At 30.8% G+C, this 21,241-nt stretch overlaps 2 protein-coding genes and 1 pseudogene across 9 annotated transcripts; 2 read left to right on the top strand and 1 right to left on the bottom strand.

The window, feature by feature from the left end:
- The first annotated feature begins 248 nt into the window (after nt 1-248).
- Nucleotides 249-5,553, top strand: GDPD4 (PLC-like phosphodiesterases superfamily protein). 8 transcript variants are annotated; one of them, XM_039034969.2, is made up of 10 exons: nt 258-570; nt 650-736; nt 830-927; nt 1,256-1,316; nt 1,608-1,688; nt 1,843-1,935; nt 3,361-3,513; nt 3,799-3,888; nt 4,766-4,893; nt 5,060-5,553. In XM_039034969.2, the coding sequence occupies exons 1-10, from the start codon at nt 391-393 to the stop codon at nt 5,223-5,225; spliced, it is 1,137 nt and encodes a 378-aa protein (XP_038890897.1). In that variant the 5' UTR covers nt 258-390; the 3' UTR covers nt 5,226-5,553. The 8 variants fall into 8 exon arrangements, with proteins under 8 accessions (XP_038890901.1, XP_038890897.1, XP_038890895.1 ...); XM_039034967.2 differs by having other exon boundaries at nt 3,337-3,513; XM_090315078.1 differs by having other exon boundaries at nt 1,252-1,316.
- A 3,006-nt stretch (nt 5,554-8,559) lies between these two features.
- Nucleotides 8,560-10,266, bottom strand: LOC150035343 (uncharacterized; annotated as a pseudogene).
- A 1,823-nt stretch (nt 10,267-12,089) lies between these two features.
- Nucleotides 12,090-14,929, top strand: LOC120079456 (RING-H2 finger protein ATL7-like). The gene is made up of 3 exons (XM_039033647.2): nt 12,090-12,949; nt 13,075-13,157; nt 14,186-14,929. The coding sequence occupies exons 1-3, from the start codon at nt 12,710-12,712 to the stop codon at nt 14,454-14,456; spliced, it is 594 nt and encodes a 197-aa protein (XP_038889575.1). The 5' UTR covers nt 12,090-12,709; the 3' UTR covers nt 14,457-14,929.
- The last annotated feature ends 6,312 nt before the right edge of the window (nt 14,930-21,241 follow it).

Below are 21,241 nucleotides of genomic sequence, written 5' to 3'. Positions count from 1 at the left end.
AAGAGAGCCAATCTGCATGTGCGAGGGTTTTGTTTTGGTAATTTCACTCGACTCTAACATCAGCAAAGAGGAAAAAAAAAACTCTCATTTTCAAAAAGTGAGGGTAAAACTCATTTTCTCTCTCAATTTGGATCATTCATATAATTTTCTCAAAATTGAATTTGGTCCAAAAAGTATTTTAATCCCAACCCAAGCTAGAACCAAGACCTCTAATTAATACATAGGATAAAAATCGATATTTTTTTTTTCCTTTTGCTAAAAAGAAAAAAGAAAACGTTTCTCCCAAAGAAAAATCAATAGAAATCTCCCAACTGGCGTGGGCAGTCTGCCAGTCTCTCCCAGTCCGCAGGTGTTAGAAAAAAAAGTTTGATTCAGAAAGTTGCCATTGGAATGGCGATTTCCATCTCTAGAGTTGGAAGAAGGCGTTGGATTGGGCAAAGACCATGGCGCAATCGATTCCCTTTCAGATTCTCTTCCCGACGGCTCTTTCGTCTCACTATTCTATGCCTCGCTTTCATCGCAATTCTCCCTCCCATTTACTTCCATTTCAAGCTCAAGCGCTTTCAGCAGGTACCCTTTTCTCCTTTCTCTGCTCTCTATCCTCTAATTCAATTCCAAAATCACATGATTCTGTTTCTTCTCTGTACAGATGCAACAAAGGAAGTGCAAATGGCTGAATCATCCGCCTCTTGTGTGTGCTCATGGCGGCGACTCATCCAAGGCCTTTCCCAACACTGTACGACTCCTCAATAGATTAAAATTTTGAATAATCTCTTGTCGCTCTTTGTGGCTCTTTATTGGTTATGATCTTTTCCTCTACTTTCAACAGATGGATGCTTATAACAAAGCTCTTCGTTCTCAAGCCAACTGCATTGAAGTTGATGTTTCTCGTTCTTCAGATGGAGTCTTATTTGCTCTTCATGACAGGTATTTATCAAAACTGTGTACAACCACTCACCTTTTCCAGTTGTTTCCCTAACTCGGTTAATCAGGCTAGTGCTTGCCAATTTTCTTCCTGTAATTGAGATTAAATAATCAAAGATGATTTCAATATTGGGTTGTGGTCGAGGTGTATGTAGTGTTTTCATATGCAGTGGATTGAGCTGATATGCCATAATAGATGAGTTGGTGATACTAAATAGCTGAATAGCATTCAATTTTGACTCAGTCCTTTTATCATAGTTGACAATGTTTTATTCTCATATTAAGAAACTTTTGAAGATATTTGGAGGTTTGATTATCACCTGACAGGCAGGGACTTGCAGAGGATAACTGGATCCAATACTTCCAAAGTTGGAAATTTTAGCATGAAAGAGGTGAGTGTAGATTCTGCATCTTCATATCTATATTAAGCAACTCTCTAAGTGGTGTTTTGGGCATTAAGTGGAGTTTTTAAGTCTAACGTTGTTTAGTTTTTAGAGTTATATAGCCAGTGAAGTTAAATAATATGTGTTTTGGGTTCTGAATTGTTCAGTCTAGGTTAAGGAACTCTTTTTTTGGAGAGTAGAGTTGTTTAGTCTGGGTTTAAAATGTTTTGTTTGAAGTGTAGTTGTTTAACCTTTCTTTTACTGCTCTTTATTAACATGATCTGTAGTTTTCGGTTGTAGATAAAAAATCTTGGTGCTTTTTATCAACACATTCATAAATTGCTGGATTTCAACATTCCTACAGTTGAAGAAGCTTTGGTGGTATGCTGTAGGATATATGCGCTCTTAGTATGAATGCATTGAGTACCATCATATGCCTATCTGATCCTGCCTGCCAGCCAGTCTGATATTTCTTATTTTATTCTTTAGAAGACTCACATTTTCAGTTGACTATCATTCTCTTGTATTTGTGCAGCTAATGGCAAAATCAGTTCAGCAGGTGATTCTAGACGCAAAGGTTGGACCACCGTCATATGAAAATGGGCTTGCAAAAGATATCATTTCTGTTGTGAGTTTTCTCTTCTTTCTCCTTTGTCTGCACAATTTTCTACTAAATAAAAAAATATTTAAACATGTTAATATAAGTTATTGTTTTTGTGGAGTATCTGTAAAATATAAGGTTGCTCAAGTTGTGGTTGTTTGATGTGAATGCTGTTGAGGCTCCAATCAAATAAAATTACTGATCTATGCTATTAGATTTGTAGTACTTAACAGTGGACCGGGTCATATCCACATAGAGCTGAACTTAAGCTAAATCTGAATGTAAAAGCAGTTTTTTTTTGTGTGTGTGTGTGTGTGTGTGGTGGTGGGGTGGGGGGGTAACCAATTAATCTGGAACAGCCAGAAAAGCCCCTAAGGTCTCTTGATTTAACTAATTAGACTAATTATCATAACTAACTCTAAACTTGCCAATCAGCTAGGCACAATAAGTCCCATGGTAATCAACTAGTCATATTAAGTACAGAGATTAATTAGGACAATAAACTAAGCTAACCAAATTCAATTAATCGCTTTTAAATTCCTAAGGCCATGATAATCATAGAAAGCCATAAATTAGTCAAAATCATAACCCGACCCATTTACTATTCCCATTAAACATATATTCATGATAATTATGGATCTCAAACACATGTATAGCTTTTCTTGATGAGAAACATTAAGGATAATTTCATTGATGGTATGAAATTACGAAAAGGCACAAAGCCATGAGAGATTACATAATAGTTTTCCACTGTGCAATAAGGGATGTAAAATTGTAATCACAAAAATATGGGGTAAATTTACACAAAGTGAGGGCAGTATACAAAAGATGATCAAAGAAGCGAGTGAAATTCGACTCTTTTTCTTATGAACACATGTATAAAAGACATGAACAATCACTATTTAAGCGATTAATCTGTCACACTAACCAATGGTAATTGTTCACGGATTAAACAAATAATAGAAAATAATCAACCAAAAACCATAGGTTCTTCTGGGGGTATTACTATTATGTACAATGTCCATTCTCTACATTCTGAGGTATTACTATTATGTACAAGGTCCATTCTCTATCCGCCTTTTAGAGAGAGGTCGCTTTTTGTGGTATGCTGGGGTTTGAGCTGTGTTGTGGATATTTGGGGGGAGAGGAACAATAGAATGTTCCGAGGTAGGGAGAGGTTTCATGTTTTGCCTTGGCTTTTTTTTTTTTTTCTAAAAAAAATTATTCAATGAGGAACATTCTACTTATACTTGGAATCCCTTGATGTTTTTTGTGGGCTTATCTTTTTGGATGCCCGTGTATTCTTTCATTTTGTCTCAATGAAAGTTGTTGATTCTATTAAAAAAAAAGTCCATTCTCTATCTGTTCGAGATGTGTTGCAGGAATCCTTTTTTTTTTTTTTTTTTTTTATTTCTATTCACTTCTCAGAATCAAGACTGCCAAACCTTCCAGCTCTATGACCCCGCACTCCCCACCAAAGTACAAGGAAAGATTTGGTGCTTGTTTAAAGCTAATAAAGATGTAAGGGATAGGGTGGTTCTCATTGAGTCAGTCGGTTGGGAGTTGGTGTCCAGATTATGTGGTGAGGGGACTGGGAATTTTCAGGCAAGAATATGTTCTTGTTTCCAAATGATTGCAAGATCTTTTTCTAGAGCCTTTACTCTTTAGGTTCATATGTGAATTATTTCTTTTATGTGGTCCCTTTATTTCCGATTACCAGCAATTGTTGGTGGGCCCATTGCATTTTTCTAACCTTGTTCTTTCCATCCATTAAGAATGAAAAAGTCAAAACAAAGAAAAGGAAAAGAAGTGATCAAGTGTGTAAAGTTATGCAGCTCATGTAATTTCTTCATATTTGCAGCCTAATGGTTGTTCTTGTCTAAATTTCAGGTCGAGAAGACAAAATGTAAAAATTGTCTTGTCTGGGCGAAGAGTGATAGCTTAGCAAGGGACGTAATCAGATTATCATCGGATATTAAGGTGAGTAAAAACTGGTTTTAGTGTTCATCTATTCGAGATCACCTTCTGCAAAGTCTAGTCAGGGAGCTATTTTTTATATTATGAAAAATTCTAAGACTTAATTTTGTGGCTACAGGATTATTACTAAACCGACTAACCATTATTTAACCTAGTGGATGGTTTACTTTTTCGATTGTTAATGCTGCTGTGTAGTTTGTTTGACTAAACGTTTTCTACATTCAGTTATTATCATCAAAATCCATTTCACCCGATTTACAGTACGTTGCCATATGATACCGGATCAGGTAAAAGACATTGGCTCAATGTAACTGGGATGTTTATATAAGGATACTCGTTAATTTGTTTGATAAATGAGACTTCAAGATAACCGGATACAAGCCAAAATATACTTTAACACTAACAAACGAGCAACAAGACCACAATGAACAAAGAAAATAAATATAGTCCCCATCTAATTCAAGAGGTTGCAAGTTCTTACATACTAATCAAGATAACGACCTCTACCCAAAAACAGACCATATAACAACATTCTATTCCATCCATACTGCAGCGTGCAAGCCACTCAGCAATTGTGTAGGGTGAAATACCCTTCTTGCCCCTCCTGGAATAAACCTTGTCAATCGGTGGTAACAGTCCTAAATTCTTGCTATTGAGCTGTGTTATTAAAGTTTATAGAGTTTGTCGCGTTTTTTATCTTGTGCATAAGCAGCTGGATTTTAATTAATTCTTGAATTTGCTAATTGTGCGTGGTTATTTGACTATGTCAAACATGGATTTCCCCCTAAATAACAGCTCATTTGTAAGTGGAGGATTTGGTTTTAACCGTTAGAGTTTGAAAAGTTTACATGTCTCATAGAAGTATATGTTTTACTTGCAGGTGGGGTATATTGTAATGATGGACCCAACTACAGGGGAACGAACCAACTTGCTGAGAATGAAAGCAGCCAAGGTGGTTGGTGTCTATCATCCTTTGATTGATGAAAATCTTATGCGAATACTGCACAGGTACGGCTTCCATTTGGTTCATTAATGTACAAAAGACAACAAAACTGGTTAATGCATATACCTATCCTCGATTAAGAGGTGAGGTTTGAATCCCACACAAAAAGTATAAAAGGCAGCTTAATCGGCTTTGCATTATAGTATCAAGTTGACACGTTTTAATCAACAGGAGAGATAAAAACGTGTATGCATGGACAGTTGATGATTCCGATTCGATGAAAAGAATGTTAGCCGAGGGAGTAGATGCTGTCGTTACAAGCAACCCGACATTACTTGGAAGTGTAATGCAAGATACCAGAACTACATGCCTTGAGAATGGTTTTTCATTATCGTGATATCGAAATCCATTTATGGAAGTACTTCAACTTCCAAACTCCTAAGCAAGCTATTCTTTCTTTCCTTTTCCCTTTTATTACCCTCCAACTTGTTCCTCATATCTTCTGTTGGCCTTGAGAATGGTTTTTCATTTTCATCATGGTATCGAAATCCATTTATGGAAGTACTTCAACTTCCAAACTCCTAAGCAAGCTATTCCTTCTTTCCTTTTCCCTTCTATTACCCTCCAACTTGTTCCTCATATCTTCTGTTGTTGTTTCTAACAAGAAATACCCTCTGTTAGTCTTTCATAAATCATATATATATATAATATATATCTCATACCAAGAATAAGTACTTACAAATATAAAATTTAGGTTTTCTTTTCGATTTGTTTCTCTCTTCAATAGATAAACCTACTGAAGGATTAGTCTGTGGTTTGAACAAGTGATTCGAAGAATGTGATCTATCTTTGAAAAGAGTAAATTATGTCACAAGTTCGAGCATAGTTCACTGAATAAGACATAATTTCTTTCTTAAAGATTGAGAATGAGATCTTTTGGTCTACAATTGTTGGACTAAAAAAATCATTGGACATAATTTTGGCTCTTTGAGCCAAAAGTAGTTGAGTGCAACATGTATGTTGGGAATAGCTGCTGGAAAATGCCTTTTTTTCTTTAGGGTTTAATTTAACACCTTTTAAATGTTGGAAAGGTTATGTTGTTTTCAGGACAGAATTAGGTGAGATTTTAGAGTCAAGATATTATGTACTGTTAATAAAAAATACTAGGATAAAGATATGAAAGGATAAGGTAAGAGAAATGTGTATCAAATAAATTCCAAAGAGGTGCATTTTTTTAGAATTATTAACAAGGACTTTGAAGTTGTTGAAGTTTTATATTTCATGAGGAAAAAGAAAAAGCAATTAAAAAATTGTCAAAGAATACATATTATTATCTTTCTGCATATGAACATGCCACTCTTGCAATGTTCAACCAAAGAAGGGAAAATTTGACTAATTAAAGCATATACCCCAAAGATCTCATTGTCTTCCCTAAAATGCCAAATTGAGTTTTTTTTTTTCCTTCAATTTTTTTATGGGGGAAACTAAAAGGTTCTTTATGCACAAATCATGCCATTCAATTATGGAAATGAACATAATTTTTTTGTTGCTTACATATCTCTCTCTCTTCTTTCTAAATAATAAAAAAATAGGTTGATTAAATTACAAGGTTTAAACTTTCTTGTTTCTAATATGTCCCTGATTTTTTTTAAATGCCTAAGAAGTCAAACTTATATAATTTTGTAACTAATAGCTATTTAAACTTTTGATCCTTCAAATATTTAGAGTTATGCTAGTCTTTATACTCTTGGCTTTGGTTCATCAATATAATCTATCAATGATTAGAGTGTATGACATAAAGACTTATATTGTCTGAAATATATTGATGATAGCCAGTGATAGATTTCACATGATATATAGAAGTTTATCACTTATATAGATCAATATTACTTATAGACTTGTATTACGTACTTTTGAGTTTCAATCATAGATAGTTTAGATGCAGTTTAGCTATTTCTAGTTGTTATGGTTACTTTGAAAATGAGATTGCATCAAATTACTTTGAATATTTTGTTGAGCTCTCAATGAAGTAGACAGATAAAATAAAATTGGAGAAAGTAAGTGAGAAAATGGATAAAGAAAAAGAAAGAAAAATTGTTTGAAACCCATTAGTGATATCAGAGATAAAATATATGTTAGTTGTGCATTGTGATTGAAATTTATCCGTCAAAATAATCTACTATTTATAGATTTAGGTTGTCAACTAAAAGTATGTTAGTGATAGACTTCTAAATGTGAAAAGATAGAAGTCTACATGAACATAGTTCAAATGTGAAAAGATAGGATTTTTATTTTAAATTATTTTTTTTATCAAAAATGTTTAAATGAAAATGGCTTTTTGAGAAACATTTTTTCTAAATTAATCAAAAACATGTCTTTAATAGACAAAAAATAAATAAATAAATAAAACAAAACAAAACAAAAAAACAAAACAAAACAAAACAAAAAAAAAAAACAAAAAAAAAAAGAGAAAAAGAAAAAGAAAAAGAAAAAGAACCTTGGATCAAGCATGTTGTGTCAATTTAAGTTGGTTCATTGATTATACATCAATTATCATTCTAAAAGTTAATGATAGGATCTCGCATCATGCTACGGTTAAATTTAAAGAAAGAAAAATGATTGAAATTTTAATTTAGCCTATAAAAAATATCATTATACATATAGTCATAATTTAAAATTTCCATCGAAATCTTGAAATTTCAATATTTTGATGACCTTGAAATTTTGATTTGGGGAATCTTCATTTTCCCCCAATTTCGAGAAATTTCAAGAATATTTCTATTCCCTCCATTTTGAACGAAATTTCGAGATTTCGAGAAAATTTTGAGAAATTTTGATTTTTCTTAATCAACTACATTAGCTCAAATCAAGTTTTTCAATTTTATGCTTCTATTTACACAATTCTATAGTTTCACACGTCAATGTCATTTTCAACGAAGGATTAAACCTTTTTTATGTGTTATTTTTTTTAATTTCCAACTTTTATTTTTTAACTTTATTTTCAACTCAAAACTTTCATTTCTAAAGAAATTTAATTTGAAAAAACTACAAAAAATAATATACATTTATTTTTAACCTTATTCAAACTTTTTCATTTAAATTTCACATCATTTCCCCTTAAAATTGAATTGATATGAGTTTTTTTTCTTTAACCATCCAAAACTTTTATAATTTTTATATCATTTCACCGCAAAATATTCTTAAACTTTATATTATTTTGTAATTATTTTCCATCTCTTTTTTAAATTTCTACTCTCGCATCATTATTTACATAAATATTAATAATATACATCTAAGTGTTGTTTTATTTTATAGAAAGTGTGATTAAAGGTGGTTAATTATAGTGTAATTAAGCCACAATCAAAGTTTCATTAACTAAATATAACAATTTTCATCAATTTCCAGTAATTTCTATATTTTTTTTTCTGAGACTTCCATTGATATCTCCATCCATATTTTCAAAAAATTGGGACTTGGTTATTTTCATCGACATCAATTAGTGTCAGAGCCAGAAATTTTATATAGGGAGCACTATATGCAAAAAGATATCTATAAATTAATGTAAAAAAGTATTCATAACTTCATAAATTAACTAATTTAGTACATTATAATTGCCCTCTACGAGTCTTCATGTTTTGAAATTGATCCATGATAACTTCAGTATCTAACTTATCAAAAAAACCATTTTCAATATAGGCTATAAAACTATCATTCATCCATTGATCTCCCATTCAATTACACAATCGAGTTTTCACAATATGCATAGCAGAAAATGTTCTCTCTATAGTAGCTGTGGCGACAAGTAAAATCAATGCCAAGGTAAGTAATATGTAAACTAATGGATAGACCTTGTCTTTATTCGTCAGGACCATTTTTACTGCAAGATCACATATGTTTTTTAGCTCGACAAACTCAATATTTGAATGTATATCAATAATGTAATTTTGAAGTTGATCCTCAAGCATAGAGAGTTCAATAGCTGAAAAGATTTTTGAATAAAATTGAGCAAGTTGACTAAGCTTTTTTCTATCAAAAGAAACAAATAAATTACTCGGATTTAGACATGCCATACAAAGAAGCAATTCAATATTTATTTCAGTAAAACAATTATTCAGTTCTTGAAGTTGCATATCAATGACGGCATAGAAAACTTCAACACAATAATGATGTAAATTTGTAACTGGTTGAGATTTTCACCTTTGTCTTCCTTGAATTAGAAATAGATCATTCATTTTATGGACTCCAATATCATGACTATGACAGAAATCAGAAATCATACTCAACAACGAATCTCAATCTGACTCTCTTGTTTTTGGAAGTCTTTCTTTACAAATTTTAACTAAATTCATCGCGTTCACAATATCTTGATTTTTTCTATGTAATACCTGAGACAAGTCATTTGTGATTCCCAAGATAATTTTCATAAAATGTATATGAAAAACAAAGTCAAAAGATAGAATTGAACTTATTAGAGTCTTTGTTTTATATTTTTGTTCTGAATTTGATCCACCTTGCACAACTATCTCAAGTACATCAACTATTGCAGAGAACATTGTAATAAAACTCGTTAAAGTGTAGTGGTGTGATCTCCATCGCGTATCTCCTGGTTCTTTAATCATCATCTCCTGATTTAATCCTCGACCACTTAATATTTCACCATTATTTAAGGCTTCAAAAATTTTCATTATATGTTTCTCTCGTAGAATATCTTGACGTTTTGCTGATGCCCTAATTACATTCATCATATTTGTAACAATAAAAAACAGACCAACAATTTCCACATGATTTTTAGTAGTAGCTATAAGAGCTAATTGAAGCTAATGAGAAAAACAATGAATGTAAAAAGCACATTCATTTTCTTTTAAAATAAATGCTTTCAATCCATTGAACTGACCTTGAATATTACTTGTTTCATCATATCCTTGTCCTCGTAAACTAGTGATGCTTAACCTATGTTGAGGGAAAAAAAAAAATCATCTATGGCTTTTCTTAAGTGATAGAAAACTTGTATCATTGACATGTATGATTCCAACAAATCATTCAATCACATGACCTTTATCCACATATCACAGTACAATTGACATCTGCTCCTTTGAAGATATATCTTTTGATTTGTCTATCAAGATAGAAAACTGTTTGTCATTCATATATTTTTAAATCATATCAACAACTTCTACTGTAATGGAATGCACTATATCTTTTTTAATATCGGGTGAAGTCAATTTCAAATTATCTGGGGCATTTTTCAAAGTCACAACTTCAATATCCTTATTATGATTGCATAACCATTGTAAAAGTTCAAGAAAAGTACATTGATTCTTTGAATCATCTGTCTCATCATGTCCACGGAATGCAAGTCCCTGTCGTAATAAAAATCGAATATAGTCGATCGATGCACCTAATCGAGTTCGATACTCAACTTGTGCTTGGTCAGACATCCTATTTAAAAAAGTCTCAATATGTTGTTTTTGTTTCAAAAGAGCCTCACATTTACCCAAAGCCGTATTGTATGCATTATTAGGACCACCAATATGAATATGCAATTTCTCTTTCTTCTAATTAGAAAATCATTCACTAACAAAACAATCACCTCCTGACTCTTCACTTACTTCTGGTTTAAATAGATAGCAACATAAACAAAATGCAACATCCTTTGAAAAGTTATATTCTAACCAATTAGAATATTCATTAAACCAAGCTGGGTTAAATCGTCTTGACTTTGTACCAAATTTCATAAAGTGGAAAAGTATGATTTCAAGTCAGATAAGGACCTTTTAGCAAATATGTTCTATGAACTTTCTCGAATATTATAATTGTATTCATAAATTTTGGTTCTTAGATCAGGATTTGCGAGTAGTTCTTCTAGAATGAATTATGCATAAGATCGATCAGAACCCAAAACATTTTTCTTCTTTGAAAATGATGCCTCCATTGTTATTTTTCTTTTATAATCTCTCCATATTAATTTTAAATTAACTCTACAAAAGTATTAATAATAAGAATACTACATTCTATTATATAGATTTAAAAGCATAAAAACTTGAAGTCTAAAAAGATTTTAAAACTTACTTGCCAAGTTCGTATGTCTAGACAAGTGACAACAAATAATCTTCTAACTTGAACTTTGAAATTAATTTTAAAAACTTATACGAGTTATGTGAATGTAAAAGTAACATGGAAACAAACGAAAATATATAGAGAGTAATGTAAATATAAAAATTATGTAAAAAAATTAATGGCACAATAAAAATATCTCTCCATATTGAATTAGAGGTAATTCTACAAAAATATTCACAATAAAAATATTAAAAACTATTATGTAGATTTAAAAATATAAGAACTAAAAAGTCTAAGAAGAATTTCAAACTTACATATCAATGATATGATACGTATAGCCTAACGAATAACAAAGAAATTATCTTGTACAACTTTAAAACTAATATATATAACGAAAATTACATAGGAAAAGAAAAGTAAACATTACTTATTCAAGAGAACGTTGTTGATAATTGATATTAAAAACTTCCCTAAATTTTGAAAGGAAAAAAAAAACTTCCATAGAAGATAAGGAATTGCACTGATTTTCTAATTTTTTGGAGATTGATTTGCAATTACAACCTAAAAAGCTAAAACCTACTTTATATTTTAACTTCATATTTGGAATTTTTTTTTAAAAAAATCATACTTTTATTTCCATCAAGATAAACCAATTCGGATAGGAATCTACTCTTAAAAAAAGATTAGATGAGATTCAAACCCAAGTCCTATGCAACATCAATCAACTCTTAACCACTCAACCACAAAGAAGATTTGAAAATAAATGCGTATGTATTATAATATTATTAACTGTTATTTGAAAATTTATATTAAAAATACAAAAATCGATAATTTGAGGGTGGCAGGTGTCCAATGGCCTCTATGTGGTTCCATCCTTAACATCAATATTGAGAACCTTGCCTAATATAGTTTAAATCATATTTTTGTCATTAAACTTTTGCGTCTATCTTGAAAGTTCTACGGTTCATTTTCGTCAAATATGTGTTATTGCATTTGTTTGAAATTTTATATGATATGAGATGGGGTTTTGAAAACCGCGTGTATGGATTTTGATATTGAGCTACGGAAGATTTATAATAACTAAAAACAGAAATTCAATCGATTCTCAATTAACATTAGAAAAATTAATAAAGAAACCAAAACATTTGAAGAAAGCCAACCAACCAAGTTTATAATGCTTTTAAACAAAGAGGAAAAATCTTCCATATTTCATTTGGCAAGACCCTGAAAAAGATATTCAACAATATCTCATATTATTATTTTTTATTTTGTATTCAAAGGAGAAAGAAATGATGTTTATCTTCTATTGCTTTGCTTTCATTTTAATATTATATGAAGAGACGAGGAAAATCGTATACTTAAAGACTCGTTTCCTTCTCCTTCTCCATTCCAATTTCTTTTCGCTCTTTCCCACCTAACTTCCTTTCCTTCTTTGTTTTGCCCTTTCGCCGCATTTTAATTTCTTGTTTCTTTGTTTTTCTCACTCTCATTGCTACTTCTTCTACTGATTTTGTTCTTATTTTTGTTGAGTTCGATTGATTTCATCTAATCTGCAGACCCCATTTATTGAAATCCGTGAATTCGTCCAGATTTGCACTGTTAATGCCTCCATTTTTATTTTCTTTGGTATATTAATTTTGCTTATTGGGGTTGTTAAGCACATTGTACACTATTTCCTCTTTGTTTTTCTGGATCTGGGTATTGTTGGTTTGTGTTAATTTAGGTGAAATTTTCTGTTCTGGCTTCTGGGTTTTTACCAAAACTTCAAATTACTTCTGGGTTTGTAAGATCTATTACATTAGTGGGTTTTTTTTTTGGGTCAAAATGGCTTATGATCATTTGGATCCATCTAAAAGCTATTCAGTTGCTTCAGGGCCAGGGTCAGTTTCAAGGCCTGCACCAGAATTGAAGCTGTATCAGTTTTTTGTTTTCTGTATTCCAATTCTTTTCACTTTCATTCTTCTTTTCCTTTTCTATCTCCTTTATCTTCGTCGACGACGGGCTGATTGGACTTCCATTCGAATGCGAACTTCTGCTGCAGTCAATAACAATAACATCTCTACAGTATGAACTTTTCTTTGTGTTTGCTTTTCCTGTGCTTTTAAAAGTCTATAGAATGATCTTTGTGTGTGATTTGCTTTGTTTTTATTAATTATTTTGAATGTTCCCTTATTCTTGTGGTTGAGCAGTCTGAAGTTGGGTTGAAGAAGGAATTCAGGGAGATGCTTCCTATTATTGTATACAATGAGACATTCTTTGTCACTGACACGCTGTGAGTGGATTTTTTCCTATGTTTGCTTGCTGTATTGTAGTAAAAAAGTTTTATTTTAAAGGAATATTATATGTGTTCTGGTTATTTGGTTGGCCTTATTCTTCTGTTAAGTTTTGTATGTGAACTTAGAATGAATTGAAGAGGTCTTGAATGAGCTTAGCAGATCCTCAATTTACTAAGTTTTGAATTCCTTCAACTCTTCAGTTATGGCTTTCTATTTTTAGATGTTGATGCTAGTTGCTTTTTAAATAGCTAATATTACTATGATCTAGTTGGTAACCATTTGATTTTTAGTTTTTAATTTTTGAAAATTAAGTCTATAAGTACTCCTTCCACCCTAAAATTATTTCCTTTTCATCTGATTTTTACAAATATTTTAAAAAGCAAGCCAAATTTTGAAAACTAAAAAAGTAGTTTAAAATCTTGTTTTTGTTTTTGAAATTTAACTAAGAATACAACTCTTATACTTAAAGTAAAACGCATATCATTGTAAGAAATGGAGATAAAATTGATTTAGTTTTCAAAAACTAAAAAAAAAAAAAAAAAAAAAAACGAAATAGTTACCCAATAGAGACTTTAATATTGATTCTATGTAAGACTGAAAAATTACTAAATCCATCACCGAGTTGTTTTCGTTTTCATTTTTCCCTTTTTTACAATGGTTTAAGCGGGTTGAGACGGGTTTGAATGATGGATGGAACTTTAAATCAACTGGTTTAATTATGTATTCATTTGATTTGGCTTAAGAAAAAAGAATATTTGTGTTGATCGGCTCAAGTAGGATGAAAATAGGCTCAACTATGTTTTCATTTGATATTTAGTAGTAGACCTTTACGATGTGAATCTTTGTGTTGGCAAAGGAAGTTGTGAAGATTCAAAGATTATGAGAAGTGATGTATGAATTTAGAAAGAAGAAAAGGGTTGGGGTGTTGATTATAAAAGGCAGCCAATGTTTTGTTAATTCTCTCTTTTCTGCCTCATCTTGAAAGAGCCATAAATCCTTGTGTGTTCGTTTTTGTTGGTTGCAGTTGTTCAGTCTGTTTAGGAGAATACAAAACAGAAGATAAACTTCAGAAAATACCATCATGTGGGCATGTATTTCACATGGACTGCATTGATCATTGGCTATCCAACCACAACACTTGCCCTCTCTGCCGTCTCTCCGTCCTCTCTCCATCGTCTCAACCACCGCATGTTCAAATCGACGTGGGACTCGAATCGTCGAATGAACCACAATGCGACGAAGCACCTCCTCCACACAGTAATCAAGCTTGTCAACATACAACACCTCCAGTGTAAAGGTCATAATCTGAGTTCTCAAGGGGGAAGAATCGTTCATTGCTGCAGCAAGTAAAAGGGATGCGACATTGGACAATTCATCAAGAGAAGACGAGATTCCGAGGGAGAAATCAGGACGTAAATAGCTGTTCAATTGCGAACGACTGACACCCAGCCCGGTTTTTAGAACAGAAATCTGTAGTTTGTGTAATTGTTTTACCCAAGTGCTGTAACATTTCAAGACTGATTTGATGAGGACCATGAAATTTCCAAAGTAGTTTGTTTCATCTCCAAACAGGTCAGGAGGCATTTCCTGTTTTTGGGGGCAACAGCATTTAGAAACATGGCTTCACCATTTTTTTTTGTCAAAAATTATGGTACCAAGACTTTGTTACTGGGGCCATCCTGGCATAATAGACCCTACAAGGCCAGACATGTAATCTATGAATTCATAATATATAATAATAATAATAATGATATCTAAATTGTGATAAGGTTCTATTTGACTATTTGTCCTGGTGTTGTTTTGGGCTGTCTTTGTCAGTACAGATTGTACATTGTAGGTAAACTAGAAGTTATTTTTACTTATGATTCTTGGAGGTATATGTGGTAATTGGATGCAAAATTTAACTTGTATATTCACTAAGGTCTTAAAAAAAAAACATAAAAAAGAAAAGGAAAAATATCATTTTGGTTCCAAAGATTTAGGTTTAGTTTCTATTTCGTCTCTTGACCCTCTATCAGTGGGGGAGAGATTACATTTTCAGGATCTGTGTGTTCTTTGTGTAGTACTAGCAACTCTTCTCAAAATGTTACATATTTAATTCTAAAGTTTTGATTTTTATTTTAATCTCGCCACTAACAATTTTATCTTTGAGATTTGAATTTTATTTCAATTTAGTTTCTAGATTTCAAGATTTACACTTTAACCTCAATTTTCACGAAATACCCACTTTCAATTTTTGACAATAATATCTATTAATTAATTTAGAAAGAGTGAATCTTATATTGAGTAATTTTTCAGAACTAAAAGAATTATAACTAATTAACATAAAACTTAAAAACTTCTATGCAAATGAGCTCCTTTTATATATATATATATATATATATATATATATAAGGAAAAAACATGTTATTTGTCCTTTTCGAGAGTGATTATCATTTCCCTTATATTAACAAAATATCAAATATCATAAATTTGATCATAGCTCTCTAGATATTTTTTTGCTAAATAACTATGCATTTTTTATACTTTTCTAACTATGCTTATAGACAGAAAAATGTAAAAAAAATCTTGAATTTAAATGGCCCTACAAAAATTAAACTTAGATCAAGTTGGCTTTCGTAGTATTAATGTCGAAGATTTTTTAAAGTTTGTACTTATTTTATGAGCATAGTTATAAAGAACATGAAAAAACGTATGAAAACAAGTGGTCATTTAGATAAGATGGAGTTGTATCGATGAAGATATAACCATAAAACAAAATCACACACAGAGAGATACTCGATCCCACACCCCAAGCTTAGCGATTGCTTAGCTTCGTTGACTATTGTGCAATTTTGTTTTGATCATATCTTCGTCATTACGACTTAGTTAAATGTTCGCTTGTTTGCATACGTTTTTTCATGTTCTTTCCAACTTATAAATTAAACAAAATATTAAAGAATATTTATTTTTAAATGACCTCACATAAACATAGATCATTTTTGGTATTTTATGTTTTGGTAATGTAAGAATAAAATGATAATTTCACTTTTCAAAAAGGTAAAAAAAAAAAAAAAAAAAACATGCTTTTAAAAATAGCTCATTTGTATAGATGATTTTTAATATTGGGTCATTTTGGGCAATTTTCCTTTGAAATTAATTAAAAGACATTAAATTAAAGACAAAAAGTAAGTATTCATTGAAAGATAGCGGTTAAAAGTGTAAATCTTGAAATCGGGAAACTAATTGACACAAAACTCAAATCTCAAGAATAAAGTTATAATATTTTGAAATCTAAAGATTAAATTTAAACCAAACTCAAAATTTAAAAATTAAAAGTATATCATTTTGAAATATATAACTAAATAGAAACTAGACCAAAAATTTAAGAAAAAAAAAAAATTGGTTCATGCTATGCTTGTTCTACAATTATCCAATTGACTTGAGATTTAGATTAGCATATAGACTATTGTATATATCAAAGACTTTCTTGTCTTAAAAAAATAAATAAAATAAAGTGATGAACTTTGTCTCTCTTTCTCTTGACTTGAGTTTAAGATTAGCAAAATACTGATGTTTGCATTGCACCATGTAAATCTCTCTCCATTTATGTATGTATATATACAGTACTTTGTGTAAATTTGGAATAAATATTAATATATTGGTTGACTTATGCTTGCATATATTCATAAATAAAATATCATTTTGTTTCATTTATTTTGAAGCTTGTTTAATTTTAATATGTATATTTTCAGTCAATCATAAATTTAGTTGTTCAAAGTTATTTTGTTTCATCAAAATTGATTAAATAATAATAAAAATTTTCATGCAAGAAAATACAATGTGGATATGTTTTCAAATTTTATAGTAAAAATACCAAACAGTAGAAGAAGAATGAAAAATAAACAATAACTAGCACATGGACTAAAATTGAGCCAGTGTCCAAGTAAGAGATCAAAATAATATTTTAACATATATTGATCTATAAATATTAGCTGAATTATAAATAATACCTCGGGACTTTATATTTTTGTTTCAAAATCTTCCTTAAACTTTTCAAAGTTTTCCTAATGCCCTATAAACTTTTAGAACGCACAAGTACATAAAAACTCTTACTACTCGTAAAACGTTCAAAAGTATCCTTACCATTAGTATAATGAACGATAACCAATATTTACGCATCCTTTCAAAATACCTATAAATTTTCAAAGGTTACATTAATATTATTGGGTATTGACAATATATTAGAAAAATATTGATCCAACATTTGAAAGGTTCAAACATTATAAGAGTTCATGTTTTTTTGTTTAAATCATCATAATTTGAATCAGTTTAAGGCTTGGTATACTAGCTCAATTGTGTGAATGATATAATGCTCTGAGAGAGTGCTCTTACAAGTGGGATTTGAGAGAAATTTATATGTAACTGTAATAATTTTTTAAATAATGGTCTGATATCTAGTTTGAAGTTTTTCCACGTTAATTATTGTGTTCTCAGTTTTATCATTATTTTTCTTTATTTTCTCTGTTATTATTATTATTACTGCTGCTTATTTCTACCGTAATGAGATGCTTTCCCCAACAAATGCACTCAACTTGAAGGGGGGAAAAAGTTAAAATGTCTTTTATGTTAGTATTGGATGAAAAATGTTTTTTATGCATCATCACCTCCCCTTCTATTTCCTCTATTCTCTATTTTAATTTGTGACCTATTTTTTTTTCTTCTTTTCCTAAATATATCCCAAATATTAAATAAACAAAAGGAGCTCTCTCATTTATGAGCATGCGTAAACATAAATATAAGAAATTTCAAACCCTCAAATGGTCAATTTTATTGAAGTTATCTTGAGTTGGGAAAGAACCAATTTGGAAACAACTTATATAAATACCCTCATTCTTTTTTTATCATATTCATATAGATATCTCCCCCCAATGTGTACCATTCTTATACCAATATTCTCAACAATGAAGAACTTTAAGTTAAAGTATAGAAGGGGGAGAAGGGGATTTTTATATATAGAAAAGTGGGCCACGGTTACAGTCCAAACCAAACTCAAATGGTTTAGTCATGTTGTGATATAAAGAAAATAAGTACATAAAAAGTGATAGAAGTCTATCAATTTCTATTACAAATAGACACTAATAGACTACTATCAGTGTCTATATGTGACAATAAGTGTCTATGTTGTCTATCATTCATACCACTACCAATGTATACATATATTTTTTTAGACATGTTTAGTTGGGGGCTACTGACAGTTGATGTTTTGATATTTCTTTTACAATTGGTATTTTTATCATTCATAGACTACTTACACTTGATGTCATGCTTTAGTATATAGAGAAGTGATAGACACTGATAGACACTATCACTGTCTATCACATTTCATGGTTTGCAATAGACAGTGTATATCACTAATAAACAGTGATAGACTTCTATCACTGTTTATCAGCGACAGATAGTGATAGAAATCTACCAATGTTCATTGAATGATAATAATGAGTGATAGTCAATGATAGAATATAGACTAATTGTTGTATGGTTTAAACAGGTGCAATAGGAACAGGAACATCAAACAATAATACAAGACCAGAACAAGCATTTGAGGATAACAACATGCATCTCATTAGATGTAATACAAACTATATATATAAAAAAAAACAATTAGATGCATCTCATTAATGAACTCAACTTTAAGTCATTTCTGTCTTTTGTCTCGTGAAGTTATTTCACGAGACGAACTTCAAGAGAAATGAACTCAATGAACTCAACTTCATGTTATTTCTGTCTTTGGTCTTGTGAATTCATCTCGTAAAGTTACTTCATGAGACGAGCTTTCACGAGAAATGAACTCAAGGAACTCAAGTTCATGTCATTTCTATCTTTTGTCTCGTGAAGTTCGTCTCATGAAGTAACTTCACAAGATGAACTTCATGAGACGAACTTCACGAGACAAATAACATGGTCGAGGAACCACAACGTCGTAGACGAGGAAGAAGCCATAGATGAACACGTGGAGAAAATCAAAGAAAAGAATCGAGGAAGAACCATAGACCTACACGCGCGGAAAATTGAAGAAAAAAATCGAGGAAGAAGTCGTACCGTGGTTGAGGAAGAACATGTTTGATGAAGAAAAATGCCGAGGAAGAAGACATCGTCAATGAGGAAGAAGATCGAGAAAGAAGACGTTGATGATGAAGAACACCGAGGAAGAAGCTGAAGAACGACGAGGAAGAAGTCGTAGGTGAGATGCGTGGATTTCAAATTGCAAGGATATTTTAGGAATTTCGAAAAAATGAAAACTTTGCTTCATTTGACAATTTTTTTACTATTGATCGTAAATACTTTTGTTTCTGATTTTCTATTTATAAGAATTACTCTTTTTTTTAATAATACAACCCTAAATTTGGAGTATAAATGGATATATTTTTTTTTTATTACTCTTTCATCGATGTCAAGATATCAATTGGGAACATCACACATCACAAGGATTATTTTTCGTCCATTTGTTTTTTTTGTTCTTTTGCATACTTAATTTCACAATCAGTTAATGATGGTTGGATCATTGCAATAAAATTTTTAAAAAAGACATTTGAGCATAATATCTATATAGAGTATTATGAATAGAGTCATATTTATGGGCAAAAGACATTAAGTTGAGCTGCAGTTGAACTCCTAATGGTTGACTCAATCTATTTAAATAGTTTTTAAACATAAATAAATTAATGGATATATCAAGAGAGTTTGATATAATATTAATAATATTAACAACATTACATGTATGTTTGAGATGAGTTTTAAATGTAAGACTATTTTCAAATATAGGAAAATAAATTAAAATATTTATAAATATAACAAGATTTTATTGTTTATGATAAACCGTACTAGACTAATATCTATGTTTATCTGTATCATGATAAATACATATAAGAGTTTATCATAGTCTATCGTAAATAGAATAATGATATTTTATTATTATTTGTAAATATTTTTAGCAGTTTTGTCATTCAAAGTAATTTCCTTTAAAAATGTATCTCAATATTAAGTATGGTAGACTACTAAAAGTATGGGATGAGTTTTAAAAGAAGTGCCTTTCATTCAATGACCCCTAAAAAAGTAATTAAATAAATAAATAAATAAATAAAACCACTGAAGTGTTTCTCCTGAAAGTTCAAGTTTTTTTTTTCTTTTTATAACTTTTAAAAATACTACCGATTATCTAAATGCAAAGCCAATGTTATGAGAAGTATATATATACGTATTGTTTAGATAAATAATTTTATTGATGGTGCAAAATCATCTTTTAAAAAAATGGATCAAGTTTGAACCGAGTATTAAAAAGTATTCAATAGATTTTAATTTTATAGATATGTCTAGTTTTGTTTATATATGAAAGGATCTTTCATAGAACGATTACACACTTATCCTTTATATAATAAGATTATATATAATATTGAAGTTTGTCTCTTGAAAATAGTTTTCTTTTTATACTCTCTTTAAGGTCTTTTTCTCGATTTTCTTTCATGAAATCCGAGCCAACAAGAGAATTAAGGTGCTCAAACAATAACTCAAAACCAGCGCTTAGAGAATCAAACAGTTCTTGTCCGCTTTTTCTTTTTTTCTTTTATGTTTTGGTATCCTATGAATTTATCCTTTGAATTATATATATCCTTTGAATTACTCAACTATATCCTATGAATTTCATTTCGCATCGGAAACTATTATAGGAAAAGTTCGAATCCATTTCATTCGAATATTGATTAGTCTTGGTTTGGCATGGTTTACGTGTTACTGGTTCCCAGAAGAGTTAATATCTCCATTAACTAAACTCTTCCTTACTCTATCTTTGGATTCGTATTTTGTTCATACACAATCAACAGGCTTATGTTGCAATGTCTTCAGTAATATGCTCTCCACTCCTAGTCACTGAGTTGTGCTATTTTAGTCCTTGACTCAGGGAGACTCTACCAAGAGGTTCTTTCTCTCACATAATTTCGCCCGTTCTACTTCCGTACTAGAGGAAATGGGATGAGACCCCGTGATACAATCTTCTTGTATATCAATGGCTAGATATAAATTACAAAAGGAAACCTGTTCATGT

The sequence above is a fragment of the Benincasa hispida genome, chromosome 6 (genome assembly GCF_027475165.1).
Source record: "Benincasa hispida cultivar pf3 chromosome 6, pf3_genome.v1.1, whole genome shotgun sequence".
Lineage (NCBI taxonomy): Eukaryota > Viridiplantae > Streptophyta > Magnoliopsida > Cucurbitales > Cucurbitaceae > Benincasa > Benincasa hispida.
The sequence above is the reverse complement of the archived record's forward strand: the minus strand, read 5'-3'. Positions and strand labels throughout refer to the sequence as shown.

What these genes read in the sequence shown, in the direction of transcription:
- GDPD4 (XM_039034967.2), top strand. Translation starts at nt 391, where the DNA reads ATGGCGATTTCCATCTCTAGAGTTGGAAGAAGGCGTTGGATTGGGCAA. An exon ending in CCAAGGCCTTTCCCAACACT is followed by an intron (nt 737 to 829) that starts GTACGACTCCTC and finishes TACTTTCAACAG; the next exon opens with ATGGATGCTTATAACAAAGC. An exon ending in CTTATGCGAATACTGCACAG is followed by an intron (nt 4,894 to 5,059) that starts GTACGGCTTCCA and finishes TTTAATCAACAG; the next exon opens with GAGAGATAAAAACGTGTATG.
- LOC120079456 (XM_039033647.2), top strand. Translation starts at nt 12,710, where the DNA reads ATGGCTTATGATCATTTGGATCCATCTAAAAGCTATTCAGTTGCTTCA. An exon ending in ATAACAATAACATCTCTACA is followed by an intron (nt 12,950 to 13,074) that starts GTATGAACTTTT and finishes GTGGTTGAGCAG; the next exon opens with TCTGAAGTTGGGTTGAAGAA. An exon ending in TTCTTTGTCACTGACACGCT is followed by an intron (nt 13,158 to 14,185) that starts GTGAGTGGATTT and finishes TGTTGGTTGCAG; the next exon opens with TTGTTCAGTCTGTTTAGGAG.